Source organism: Poecilia reticulata, linkage group LG4 (assembly GCF_000633615.1).
Source record: "Poecilia reticulata strain Guanapo linkage group LG4, Guppy_female_1.0+MT, whole genome shotgun sequence".
In the NCBI taxonomy this organism is placed as follows: Eukaryota; Metazoa; Chordata; class Actinopteri; order Cyprinodontiformes; family Poeciliidae; genus Poecilia; species Poecilia reticulata.
In genome coordinates this window covers 17,893,849-17,908,661 of record NC_024334.1, presented here as the reverse complement: position 1 = coordinate 17,908,661, position 14,813 = coordinate 17,893,849, and the positions used below count along the sequence as shown (strand labels likewise).

General features: G+C 39.7%; 1 protein-coding gene across 2 annotated transcripts in view; it reads left to right on the top strand.

Annotated features, from left to right (window-relative positions):
* Positions 1-17: 17 nt before the first annotated feature.
* The window catches only part of slc9a7 (solute carrier family 9 member 7), a 34,181-nt gene continuing 19,385 nt past the window's right edge, over positions 18-14,813 (top strand). Inside the window, exons 1-9 of one of the 2 annotated variants that reach the window (XM_017304369.1) lie at positions 18-1,338; positions 8,806-9,008; positions 9,082-9,159; positions 11,537-11,613; positions 11,706-11,818; positions 11,920-12,025; positions 13,139-13,280; positions 13,414-13,519; positions 14,280-14,368. In XM_017304369.1, coding sequence (XP_017159858.1) covers positions 1,059-1,338; positions 8,806-9,008; positions 9,082-9,159; positions 11,537-11,613; positions 11,706-11,818; positions 11,920-12,025; positions 13,139-13,280; positions 13,414-13,519; positions 14,280-14,368 — 1,194 coding nt within the window. In that variant the 5' untranslated portion in view covers positions 18-1,058. The remainder of the gene's footprint in view (positions 1,339-8,805; positions 9,009-9,081; positions 9,160-11,536; positions 11,614-11,705; positions 11,819-11,919; positions 12,026-13,138; positions 13,281-13,413; positions 13,520-14,279; positions 14,369-14,813) is intronic. The other variant, XM_008407620.2, reaches the window with a different exon arrangement.

Genomic DNA, 14,813 nt, shown 5'->3' with positions numbered 1-14,813 from the left:
CCTGATCCTTCAATAAACATTATTGTTTCTGACTCGCTCTGTCTGACTGTGTTCTTGCATGTGGGTTCGCAACCTTAAAACCGACATGACACATTACCGGAATGCCCGAATTACTCGAAAGCATTTGAGTAATGCCTTAAAAAGCATTACTGAAATGCTTTTTAAGGCACTAAAAACATTCGAGTAGTTCAAAATCTAAAATACCTATCAAATCTGAACTGAATTACACTCCGTTCATAAACTCTGTAAAAAAAAAAGTCTGCAAAGTTTTTATTCTTTGTGTAAATATGCAAAAAGTAACCTTTTTTGGCATTCAGATGAACAGCAATATAGAAACTTGTCAAATTTGGACTAAAAGGCTAAATTAAGATCTTATTGGGGGGAAATACAGCTTAAATTGTAAAAATATATATATATAAAAAATAAAATAAATAAATAAACCTTATATTCTTAACACTGAAGGAACCCGTTTCTCAATATTCCACATGCACCATCAGGTGCAGAGGGAGGAGCTTTGCCCGGGGCCGCATTCATGCAAGAACCGCCACTGTTTGTTTTCTAGTCCATTTCTCCTCCGAATGCGTTTCGATCTGCTGCCATCATAACTACTACAAACTAATGCAGCGTATTTGAAAGCCACTCCCCTTTTTTCCAACATCTCCCTCTCCAGACCAGACCATCCCAAACGGGATATCGGATATCTACTTCTCGTTTGTCCAGCGACGGCTCAGATTTCCTGTTTTCGAGAGGAGTGACCTCCGAATTGCACAATCATCCAAATCTCGGAGCAGTGACTCAGTAGCTTGCTGTTCGGTTCGGGTGTGCAGGTGGGCTCCTCCTCCACAGTGAGAGCGGAGCTTTTCGTTGCATTGCGCTGTGTACCTTTAAAAGGTTAAATTCTTCGGTCTGTGAGCGCTGGATTGTGTCTCCACTCGACTTGGCATACCCACTCGGCTCAGCTGTGTGTTTGTGCGCGCGCGCGCTGTTCTTCCAGCTGTGACATGGCACAGAGGCTGCGTGTACTCTCAGCAGCAGCAGCAGCAGCAGCATCCTAAACCATGGACGCTCTCGGGAACGCAGCCAGCGCGGCTCGGGGAACCAGGACGATGCTGCTGCTGGTCTGGACCTTACTGAACGCGGTGTCGGGACTAAAGGCGGACGACGGCGGAATGGTGGAGGAACTTGTAACTGAGAAGGAGGCAGAGGAAAGTCACCGACAGGACAGTGTCAATTTGCTGACATTCATTTCGCTGCTGACTCTTACCATCCTCACTATATGGCTCTTCAAGCACAGGCGGGTTCGCTTCCTTCACGAGACCGGGCTGGCGATGATTTACGGTGAGCTTGTTTTCACATGACGCTGGTTCTCCTCTTGCAGCTACATCACCACCTTCCCGCAGGCTGAACATGATTCAGTCTCTTCTGCCTCCCACGCGCTCATATAGCCTCTAATTGGTTGGGCTCGTGCTAATTTCTAGAAGGTGCTTTCAGAGGCTCATCCTCATAGACAAAACTCAATGCACTTCAACGTGGTTTCACCAGGGCCGGATTTAGGTGGATATGGCCCCCTGGGCTAGAGCGAGTTTTCTTGCCCTGCCCACACAAGTTTCCTTTAGGCATTCCAATCAGGTTGATAGTCAGGTTTGTTTTGTTTCGTTTATGCCTTATCTACTTAGTAATCATTTCTCTGAAATGGTGTTAGTGCTTGTAATTTCTAAAAAAGTTTCTCATACACGCTGCATAATTTCTTGAATTTTCTAGGTTTGCATGTGGTGTTGGGATGCAGTGAATGAAATGCCCACACACTCAAAGGGGAAAGAAGGCAGTCAAAGCTTGAGGTCAAGGGTTAAGTTAGAGGCGTGGCTTTGACCTTTAAGTAATCATGAGGTTTTTTTATTGTTATTATTCGACAGATATAAACCTCATCTCAAAACAATCCGATGCCTGCACTGAGGCTTGACGCAATAAGCAATTAATCAATTAATCAATTAATCGCATGATAAATTAAAACAAACTCAATCATTTCCATTTGTATAATTTATTTTTTCCCCTTTTTTTCTTTCATTCCACCAAAAACTGGATGACAAAAGTATTCAGTTTGGTGCTCTGGTCTCAACTATCCCCTTTTTTGAAGAATAATTTTGTTCACAGAGATCTCATAATTCATTTTATGTGCTGTTAGTGTTTTTATTTTGGGTACTGAAAGAGTCTCCCACTTCCAATGTTAAATATTGTTAGAATTTACAGTTTATTGATCTTTGAGAATGAGTTGTTGCATTACTAAGCCATTAACGTTATATTACTAGAAAATGGTCTCAAAAGAGCAATATTATTATTAATTGCAATAATCATTCAGAAAAATGTGTTATTGTGACAGGCCTACTAAACCTTGAATGATCTTTAACAGTTCTTTTAAATGGAAAATTAAGAATAACAGGAAAAACCAAAAATGATCAGAAAGAAACATAAAACAATGTCTTCAATACAACTTGGTCAAAATTACAATATCTAAAATACACGTGTCAAACTCAAGGCTCAGCCAACTTTTTGGCCAAATATGGCCCACAGTAGCTTTTTATGTGGCCCAAAATTACATCAATAAGTCCCTCCAGTTTTTCAAAAAATTAGCAAAACTGACTCAAAAGTTCACACCTAATTCACACAAAATCTACAGATTTCCACACTTTTTGTCTGATTTTTAACACACATTGTTCTTCAAATTTGTGTCTGGACCAAAAGAGCATAGATTAAAAATACTGTTAAAAGGAGTTTATACCCACCTTCAATCTATTGGTTTAAAATGCTCTGACAAAACCAAGAATCTGGGGGTGATCATGGATCCTGATCAACATTTTGATAACCACATCAAATCTACCATAAAATAGCACATTATCATCTAAACAATATTGCTAAAATTGGATGACTTATCCCCACAAGACTCTGAAAAACCAGTTCATGTCTTTGTTTTTAGTAGACTCGATTACTGCAATGCCATTTTCACTGGATTATCAAAAAAAAGCAACAAGACAGCTCCAGCTTCTCCAGAATGCAGCTGCAGAGTCCTTACTAAAACAATAAAAAATCAGCATATCAGTCCAGCTTTAAGATCCCTGCACTGGCTGCCAGTTGCTCAAAGAATAGAATTTAAAATCTCCTTAATGGTTTACAAAGCTTTAAAAACCCAGGCTATATCTCTGATCTTCTTCAGCCCTACATACGACTCAGACCTTTAAGATCATCAGAGTTAATTATTCCGAGAGTCAGATCTAAACATGGTGAAGGAGCTTTTAGTTTTTATGCTCCAGCTATCTGGAATAAGCTTCCTGCTCACTGTAAGTCTGCCCCCTGAGTTTATTTAAAACAAGGTTAAAAACCTTTTTGTTTGAAGTTGCCTACTCTTAAATTCTTGATTTTTTTTCTTAATTCTGTTGATTCACTATATTTGGAATTCTGATGTTTACTTTGTCTAATTTTAATCTGCTTGATTTTTAAAAACGTTTTTCCCTTTCTTGTTGTATGTTGTTTTTAACATTTATTGTAAGAGCACTTTGAATTGTCTCCGGCTGAAAGGTACTATATAAATAAAGTTGCCTTGCCTTAAAATTTGAAGAAATTTTAACACACTGATGTTGGATGTTCTCAAAGAATGGCCCTTTCAGAACATTCATATTTTTGATGTGGCCCAAAATGAAAATGAGTTCGACACACCTGATCTCATATGAGTACAGTTCAGGTTCATCTCTCTGGCTCATAGAGCATGGAATTGAACATTTCAACATCAATTATGTTCTTGTAAAACACAGATTTGAATGAGTTAGAACTCTTAACAGAAATGTCCATCTGTCCAAAGGTTTTCCTGCTAGATGGTATTTTACAGTCATGATGTGTGCTGCTCTAGTCACTGTCATGCTGTTCTCTCTCAACAAATGGGTGCAGTGTCTCAGGTAGCTAGCTAGCAGTCATACCACTTGTAGTTTTAAAATTTCTTTAACCTGGTATAAGGGTGAGACTGATTTAATTTTCTATTTGTCTTCATCTCCAAGCAGCTGACTTTGACTTATTTTTTCCAAACAAGAGAAAAAGTAAAACTGCTGTTTTCAGCCAGCTGAAAGGGAAGAACAGACCTGTGTGCTTTATACAGCTGAAAATAAAACCCTCTGGTCACTCTGGCATCTCAAAAAAATGAGTTTAAACAGCAGATATGTGTTTTTTTTAAATATTTTTTTTTTAATCCTAACTTCTGCAGTTTAGACATACATTTCCCACTGATGTAGCTCTTGTACATCCTGACTTGTGCGACAGTTCTGGAGCCTCCCATGTTGTTTGAGGAAGCTGAGCATTCACTTGGTCTGTTTGTGCCCTGACGCTTACAGAGAGCTGTGTTTTTGTCTCATGTTACATCCATTACTATGGAAGAAAATGCACCAAATGTAGCTACTCAGTGTAAAACCAGCCTTAAATGGATTCTAATCAAATGTACTCTTCAAAGCAATCTGTCAAAATTTTTGTGTGCCGGTCAAGTACCAAATACTAAATGCAAGTTTATTGTCCACTAGTGGAGAAATTCAGACGTACCGGCAGCAAAATGTGGATCTACAGCCACTAAGCATGTAGAACCACCTGAAGATAAAATTATAGAAACAGAAAGCAAGAATAACACCCGGTTCGGTAAGGCCAAACTTGGAACATAAAAATACTACAATGTTGTATTTATTTATTTTAAACATGTACAACTGAGTAGGATCATTTAAAAAATGTCCAAAATGGTTATGCATATTTGTTCACCATTTACAAGAAGTAGGGGAGAACAAAAGTTCATGCAACAGAGATGTGCCAAATTAAGCTGGAATGTTATTTGCGCAGCTTTTCCTCGTTTCAAATAACAGCAGGGATGTAAACATGTGTTGACTTTGTTAGGAATTAAATCTAGTGGTTTTGCCGTTTAACAGCTGCAGTAATGTTCCTTTGTGCATCTCGGATGAAGGGGATCTGTCACTGAAGGAGCTCTCTGATTTTGTAACAGCTTAATGCATGTGGTGGATGACGTTGTACAACAGTGACGTTACCTAAGCTGGAGGTCTTCTGTCACTTTGTTGGAAGGGGCGACCAGACATGGGCTCCTGATGACCTGTGTAAATTTGGTAGCTTAAAGTGACAGCATTATGTTTTTTTCATCCACCTAGAATCATTTTTAGCACAATCAAGTGACTCTGCTACCTTCAGTTATTATAAAAATGCTGTATACAACAAATGTGACTTCAAAGAAATTTGACTTTGTAATTTTACAGATCAAAATTGGGTCTCCGTCTCTTTAAAAAGTCCTGCTCTTTCTGAAACTCTGCCTTCAGGAAGTCATCACAACAATTGCTTTATTAACCCTTTAACAACATTTTTACCAGTGTTTCACCAAGCAATAGCTCATATAATGAGCTCAGCAGATGTGCAGTTATACCAGGTGCTTGCTAATTGCTGCAAATAGCTCTGAAGCTTGGAAAATGCAGCTCCAGGGAGGAGCTGTGCCTCAAAGGCGGAGCTCGATCCAGCCAGGCATTTTGCACAGCTCAGTGGTTGCCATGGAGATCAAAGGATTTCTCAAACATGCATGAAAGAATGAAGGCAACACTACAGGTGCATGTTTTTGATGAGTGAATGACATCATAAACTGATGTAAAGCTAAAATAAAGTTGATTTTATATAATACTTCTCCTTTAAAGCAAAGAATAACAGCAAGCTAAAGGACCTCAGCTGTCAGGAAAGTGATTTGATCTGTGTAATAATATTTGTACTGATCTCTGTGAAATGCTCTTTCACTAAGACATGAATGTTATTTTTTATTATTATTTCTAATGTGGATGCACATAGATGAATTGATACTCTTTGAGAATTCTTGTGCTTTTGTTTCCACTTTACTGCCTAAAGTTTTTGCAAACAAAAATCAGTTCAGTTCATCTCAGAAATGAAACCAACGTTCTTCTGATAATTGGTCACAAATCTGTGCCTTGGTTATTGTCGGGTCAAGCTGTATGAAGAACAATATACACCTGCACTGCATGTTGGCCACACATTTTGCTGCAAGACTTAAGAGACAGAACTTAGGCAGTCCAGTCGGGGCTACAAATGTCACTTATTAACCAGAGAGGGGAAAAAGGGCAGACTTTGATATGTTTTTTTTGCTTTTAATTTAATCATTGCTGTTTTTCGACCCTGAACCGTGGGCCCCAGTTAGACATGTTAGCGAAGCAGATAATCCAAAATAGAAAACTGCCACAATAATGCTACATTTAAACACTTGGAGTTTTTGTTTTGGGAAATGCAGAGACTATGTGCACAAGCATGAGCTGTTTCTCCTTTTCACTTTTCTGTGTGACCCTGAACAAAGCTCTGTAAGATCAGAAGGATTATTCTGTAGCATGCTGAAAGTACTGATTAGCAGCATAAAAAACAGCCTAAAGAAAAAAGCTCTTACGGTACTTTCTTGTCCAGATTTAAGGAAAGCACCTAAAACTCCCTCTATCTGTGATCCAACCTTTTTTTTTTCTTGAATGTTTTTGTCTTCTTTTTTTTTTCTCTTTTTTTTACAAGGAACCAAAACAACAGGTGGTTTGATCTAGTGTCTGCACAAAACCACAGTGTGTATGTGTGCCTGTGTGGTTGGGCCAAAGCGTGTGAGTGTAATGTTCATACTTAACCCACCGGCAGAGTGAACCCGCCAGCCTGTAGAGCTCTGTTTTACTCTGTCCCATCACAGGATTTGTGCTCCTCTAACAGCCTCTCTCATCATTTTCTTCCCGACTCCGACTCTCATTTTTCTATCTTTGCTCTGCTGCAACTTGATCCAGTCTTCTGGTAAACAAGAAATGCATGGAGAATTACACTCACCAACCACGTTCTTAGGTAGAACTTAAACAGCCCTTGCTTACAGCAGCAACTCAAAGCATTTTGGGATCTAGGTGAGGTAAGTTAAAGTTAAAACTAGGCTCAGAATGTGGAACAAAAGGGGCTTTAGTGGCTTGATCTGGGATTTTAATGAAAAATCACCCCTCATGTCTGGAGACAGTGGTGGGAAAAAATGAGAAACTATTCAGGGATTGACAGTGGAGTGGACAAAAACGATTGACGATGTCAGAGGTTAGCAGACAATGGTTTGGGGTGATAAAAAGACGAGAGCTCAAATACCTTATCATTACAAGGTTTTCAGAATCCTATATCTGAATCCAAATAAAAATGTTGACCTCTGGGTGCTCTGGGCCGCTAAGAACGGGAAACTGGCTAAAATTCACACAGGCACAGCATTATCAGATAACAAATTAGAGAAAGTGTTGCCTATTCTCATGAGTCTGAATTATTGCAGCAACATTCACACGGTAATGTCAGAATAAGGTGTAACCAACACCTCGGTTTGTCTTGCCTTCTGCGGTTCAGGCTGGTGGTGTAGTGATGTGGGGTGGGGGTGTCAAACGCATTTTCATTTTGGGTCATATCAAGAATGTCCTTAAGGGGCCAGTTGTGCCAGAATGGATTGATAAATATTAACAAACTGTTAAAATATTAATATCTATGTCTGCATTTGATGAGTATTGCTTAAAATTAAATAATAGTGAATATCTTTTCACACTAATCAATCCCTCCAAGATTTAATGACTTTTTTTTCTTTTAGTAATTAAAATGACAACTTTTGTGGAGCTAATTTAGAAATATTTGCAAGACATTTTGCAATATTTGCACATATGTGTGATATTAAACATCTGCCTCGAAGCTAGTTTCGAAGCTTTGTTCTTCCGCCACACAGAGAACCCACTTCTCCCCCACTCAGCTCCTTCAGACTAGCCAGCAGGAATTGGCAAACACCTAGTAGAACTGCTCATCTGCTGAGCTCATTTTAAGAGCTACTTCTTTCTCAAAGCTGGTAAAAACGGGAGCACTGTTGTGATGACTTCCTGAAGGCAGAGTTTCAGAAACAGCAGGAGTTTGTTAAAGAGACAGAGGTCCAAAATTACGAAGTCAGATTTCTTTTAAGTCATATTTGATATATCAGACAAGTTTATTTGTATAGCACAATTTTCAGCAGCAACACAGTTCAAAGTGCTTTACATCATAAAAACACAAAAATAGAAGTCATAAAAGACAGTCGACAACTGGAGCTTTACATTTTGTCAAGTCCCATCGTTACACATCAGAATGTCGATTAATATTTTATTATGATTCATATATACAACACCTTTATATCAACTGAAGGTAACCTAGCTAATTTATAGTGCCTTTTTATATCATAAAGTACCTGGAGAAAACAACACTTCCCCTTTAACTTCCTCAGCCTTCTTGAGGACTGTTGCTGACCACGTCCATCCGTTTACCACCACTTTAAAACCATAGCGTCATCTCAATTTTCAGCTAGATCCTGCACCATGTGACAAAACTCAGCTAATCTCATACCAGGTTCTTACATATGGCAATGGGTTCACTGTATTCCAGTGGCTCCAGTCCAGTTGGGCTCCTTGGTGACGTGGTGGAACAGGAAATAGACATCATGGATGTGCATCCAAAGAATCTGCAGGAACTGCATGATTGGAGTATGGCCTAAAATCTGATGGATGTTTCTGACACCTGTTGAATCTACATGGCACGAAGAACAAAGGGAGTCCAGCCCCGTATTAGCATGTGTAACTAATACGATGGCTGTTGATCACATATCGTCACCAGTTTTAACTAGAGTTTGGTTGCTTGTTTGGTTTAGTTGGTTATGTCTATGTACGTGTGTCAAATGTTCTTATAACCCTCCTTCTTTGTTCCGATTGGATTTATCAGGCTTGCTGGTCGGTGTGATCCTGCGTTACGGCATTCCAGCCACCAGCTACCACAACAAGACCCCCCCAAGCTGCTCGCTGAAGGAAGGACCTTCCAGCACCCTGCTGCTCAATGTCAGCGGCAAGTTTTTTGAGTACACCCTGAAAGGGGAGATCAACTTCAGGGAGATCCACAATGTGGAGCAGAACGATATGCTGCGCAAGGTAAGCAAAAGAAAAAGCTGTCTCCATTCTGCTAGTTTCACCAATCAATTGGGAATTTCTTGTCCCTCTCCAGGTGACCTTTGACCCTGAGGTTTTCTTCAACATTTTGCTCCCTCCGATTATTTTCCATGCTGGATACAGTCTGAAGAAGGTAAGATATTGCGCGGTCTGGCTGCTTCTGAGATTAAGTGAAGCGACACAGTTACGTGAGGTGAGGCTGAGTCCAGCCGAAGTGTCTGCTGACACAGTGTTTCATTGGACAGAAGGCTCGCAAACTAAACCTGTCATTGGCCAGACTGTGAGGACAGTCATAATAAGTGTCTCTTTGAAGGGAAGTCCAGAGCAGATGTCTTTCGTTTCCTCTTTGACATTTTTGCTGGCTCAGAAAAACGGCTGACTGTAGAAACAGTTTTTGCTTTTGTCTTCTTAATCCTCCTGTTGTCCTCATTTTCTGTGTATAGGGAAAACACATACAAATCTCGGTCATTTTGACCGGAGGACAACAGGAGGGCTGTGACTGGGTTTTATTTGGAGAATGGTAGTTTGGATTTAGTTGCAAACATTTTCACCATTTTCATGGGGTCAATTTCTAGTAAAGTTTATTATGCTTTTCATAGCTGTCCATAATGTTTATTACATTGGAACTAGGCATGGGATGGGACAGTGTAAGATTCAAGCTGCTGGAGAAAACTATGGTCAATCTGACACTTTCTTTGGCATCTCATTGAAAGTGTAGGAACAATCAAATATGTTTTTGCAGTTTGGAAACCTTACCCTTTTAAAACCTTGGTGTGTGACAACTCTATTCCAAGATGCAGTATCTAAATATTTATGATTCACAGACTTTGGTTAACTGGGAATAAAGCATTCAATTCTAATTCTGAAATACTTTATTGATCCCAGAGGGAAATTAAATAATATGGCAATATTGCCCTTGTTGCCCTGGCATGTGACACATGGCAGGGCAACAAGGTTAATGGTTTACTTTGTAGGGTTGACTGAAAAAATTCAGCAATCTTGCTTGCAAATGTATTATGCTGGACAGAACAAAAGCTTTTGGTTTTGTAATAATAAAAAAACAGTTTAATTGCCTCTCCTCCATGTATAGGACTGTGCGCTTATTACCAAATCCTGGCAAGCTTATTTTAATTACTTTTGGGTGCATGCCCATCCCTTCAAGGTTTTGTATATTACCTTAGCTTGGGATGCTGACACTAGTTCTGGAAAGTAAAACCCAACATCAACGTGTTGCAGTTGGACGAATCGAGTGCCAGTTTTTGTGTGCAGTGACCAGGCTTGTCACTGTTAGCATTACAAGCATTTTCCTGCATCCTCTGCAGTCACATAGTAACTGTACTTTGACTGAGTTCTTACAGCCATTGGCAGTCATATTGGAGGCCCAGTTTGGTTGAGGGCCTCCAGTGTTCCAGGAATTCTCACTGAACATTCATGGTGGTATCTTTTGGTTTGTTTGTTGCCAGTTTTAAGCAGTTTTGCCTTATCTAACATACTTAGTTTGTACTTTTAAGGATTTCAGGAACTAGCAAATACTTTGCATTCTTTATCTACCTTTGATTACCAATAAAATTGTACACCGTCTCAAAAAGACAATGACAAGAAAAGCGAAGGCTAACTAGCTATCACAGTTAGCCCTCGTTAAAACAACCAAACTAGAACATCTACAGATGATGTTTATCTTGGTTTTTTACAAGATACTGTGTTCATAAATAACTATTCAAAAACGTTTTAGAAGGGAGTACAACTGAAATGAAAACGCAAAGTACTAGTTAGGTTTACACTAGCACTTTAGCATCAGACAAATACCCTAACCTTATTATTTACTATCTAATCGGGTTTAGCAGAACTTTTTAGGTTCCTACTTAGTGAATTTTGAACGTTTCGTGTTTCTTTCTTCATGTCAGAATTTGCTGAGTCAAATGATAGTCCTCAGGAAAAGGAAGAAATGGGTCAGGTCAGCTAGAAAAGCTCAGTTTTTTCACACTCACGAGTATAATTTTTGTTTTTGCTCATTTTAAGCAGCATTTTAAACACCAAAGCCACTCAGATTTGCAACTGATGTGTCCTTTATATATATATATATATATATATAAATTAGCTCAACATTACTAAGCTGAGTTGTCACTGATCAGAATGTCAACAATTAAATTTGATCAGTGGGACTGTTCGAGAGGAAGACGCATATTTCCTGTTACAAAAAAAAGCAAAAAACCCCTGAATCAGCTGTTTTCATGTTACTTTGCAGGGACAGTCAGATGGGCTTGATTTGGAAGTCATCTGTGTTTCGCTGCTTGTTTGTTTTAAAAGTGGTCAACCAGCTGGATGTGTGTTTGTGTGGCTGACTGAGCCGTGGCAGTCACTGACCTGAAGGTTTCAGCTAGAAGGCGTGTTTATTTATCAGCATGATCAATGCTGTTCTCAAGCATACAGATGTTTTTTTTTGTCCTCACTCTTGCTCACAAAACAATTACATTTGTCTTTAGTATATTCCTTTCCCCCCCCTTTTTCAGAGACACTTCTTCAGAAATCTTGGCTCCATCATCACCTACGCCTTTCTCGGCACTGCAATTTCATGCTTTGTTATCGGGTGAGGTTATCCTCTCTGTTCATCAATCTTAAGAGGTAACTCTTCCCTATCCCCCCCAACTGAATGCCTCTCCTCTGCTTGTCCAATCCCAGGAATCTGATGTACGGCGTGGTGAAGCTGATGAGGGCGGTCGGACAGCTGACTGAGAAGTTCTACTACACTGACTGCCTTTTCTTTGGGGCCATCATCTCCGCCACAGACCCAGGTACAACTCAAGAGCAATGAAATACGCGTTCCAGCTGTGAACTAATTGTGAATGTGGCTGTTTGCTCGGATCTCATGTTAATAGTTGACATGCGCTTGCAGTGACTATGTTGGCGATTTTCAACGAGCTCCATGCAGACGGGGATCTGTACGCTCTGCTGTTCGGAGAGAGCGTCATGAATGATGCTGTGGCCATTGTCTTATCCTCGTAAGTCATGTTATTAGTTCAGTGAAGCTATTGTCAGAAATAGGGTCCTTACCTTTGGTGGAAAAATATCATATTGTAGTGAATTTGTAGACATTTCTGATTATGCTTTTAGTGTTCCACTGTTTCAAAGTTTCAACTCATGTTGAAAAGTAATGTTTATTGGATACAATGCTGCTTCAGTAGGTGCAGCACATGCTCACTTTCAGAAGAGTTGCTGTATTAATCTGCATGATTAGTTGCGAGTAGTCACTCCACTGTATAAAAATTAGATACTTAAGTGATATTTGAAGTTTTCCACTTGATGCTCACAGTGACACACAACCCAATCCATCATTTTCTAGTAGAGATCCATGGCCTCAGACTTGAGCATGTTCAGTTTGAGTTGCTTAAGATGGGAAAACATAAAGTAAAATGGTGGCTCCTGTCCGACTAACCCCTTCCTGTACACATAGGATTTCTTCACTTTTCCATATGCACCCTAACCATAAGGTGTCATATTGAAGAGACTTCTCAAAATGTCATTCCAAAAAAAATCCAAACTCGCTTTTTAAACTGAGCAGATTTGTGCTACATATTGTTTAAGGGGAAATATTATCATCTATCTGCTCTACATAATAAAAAGAAATGTTATTTCTAGTCCAGTAAAGTATTTGAAGAGATTTGGTTACAAGTTACTTTGAAAATCAAACTGTTTTCATGCACAGCATGTAAGCACTCTGCAGTAGAAGTTCACCTCTTTTTCGAATGTCATGTTTCTCCTGAAACCAGTGTATTTTATTTATGTTTATGTTCCAATTTAGTGCTTACTGAAATACGGGTTTCAACCAAAACGTTTTTTCAAATTGTTGTTGAATTTCACACTGATTTGTGAAACCTGCTTCCTTTCACTGCTGCTCCTCCTTGACACATGGCACTCTATCGCCCTCTAGTGGAAGACATGAACCACTTGTTTCTATATAGGAGTTTGTTGGTTATCTATTTTTCAAAAAGACACTTGTGGTAAAAAATTTTATGCAAGCTCAGTGATACCAAAGTGAGTGTTGATAGTTATGATTTTGACCCATACCAGAATTACACTAACTAAGTATGCCTTGTGTGTTTTTCATATCTCAGCTCCATCGTGGCCTACCAGCCTGCTGGTGCAAACACACACATGTTTGACGCCTCTGCCTTTTTCAAGTCTGTGGGAATTTTCCTGGGTATTTTCAGCGGCTCGTTTGTGATGGGCGCAGCCACAGGCGTCGTCACAGCTCTCATATCCTGCTCTGTGCGCACACTTTCAACTCCAGCCGCATTCTAGACCATTTCTAAGAGCCTGGGTTGTGTTGTTTCTGTTGAGTGTGGTTGATGAAAATGCAATGCCTTGTTGGCCTTTAACTGGACTCTACGTCACCAAGTTCACCAAGCTGCACTGCTTCCCTCTGCTGGAGACGGCGCTCTTCTTCCTCATGTCCTGGAGCACGTTCCTGCTGGCCGAGGCCTGCGGCTTCACTGGTGAGCCGTCTTCATTTTATTACATTCAAAGAGATTTCCTTAAAAAGTTTGGAACCTGATTTGGACGTTTTGGATCATTTTGGATAAGCATGTTAAAGAAAATTAGGTTTTGAAATTGAACTTGTCAGGGTCTGGCTTAGGTGTCAAACAAAGCACCGTTAGGCATCTAAATCGTCTAAATAAACAAACTGGACACTCCTCTAGTTTTTGTATATTTACAAGAAAAAGTATCTGAGAGCACAATTTGTGCTTATCACAGAAACTGAGTGCGGACGTTCTCTGCATACGCTTCCCCCCCTGGTTTTCTGGTCATGTTGAAAAAAGAAATATTGGGAAAAGTATATGTGGAAATTGTCCACTCTCAGCTTCCGTAGATTACTGTAGGGTAAAAACCGGTCAAGCATAAAATCACGTCTCCCTGTTTTTACAAGAAGTTTTATCATCTAAAAAAATAATTTTGTCTTAGTTTTCCATAAATATATGATTCATTTTCCCTGCATTTTAACAAGACAATACCTTTGTCTGCTAGATCATCATGAGGTATTTCAGCACTAAAAAAAATTTAATAATGCCCTAAAATTACAAGTTAAGGTTTAAAAAAATAATACTGCAGAGACAATTAATCCTCCAGATACGCAGTGAAAGAACTTGTTGATTTATCTTTGTGATGAATTGTCCTGCTGCGTGTTGAAAATCCGCTAGCGTGCCTGTGCGATGCAGCATGTTGGTGGAGTAACATGTGTGTGTTGTTCTCCAACAGGTGTTGTGGCCGTGCTGTTCTGTGGCATCACCCAGGCTCACTACACGTGCAACAACCTCTCTGAGGAGTCTACAAAACGCACCAAGCAGGTAACATCTGGCCGGGGGGCCTCCATCAAGCAGGTTCATAATTCTGAACCCTCTATAGCAGGGGTCCCCAAACTTTTTCCTGTGAGGGCCACATAATTTTTCCCTTCTCTGGTGGGGCCGGAGTCAGTTTGTAACAGAAAAAGTGTGACGATTGCAGGAGTGCCTAAATGTAAAAATGTATTGTTTTCCAGAAAGCACCTCTCTGGGTTCTTCACAGGAAAAAATCCAGGAAATAACACTATTTATTAAATAAATACCGTATTTTCTGGACTATAAGTCGCAGATATCTCTGCCGCTATAAGTTTTCCACAACGATGCAGCAGCTGCAGAGGGGGGGATCACCCAACGTTTGAATCATAACAGGCCAATTGAATATCACATTTATTAGGGTTGAAAAAGAAAAGGTTTAGATTTAACTGAACTGATTACGGTAGTTTCCGAACGG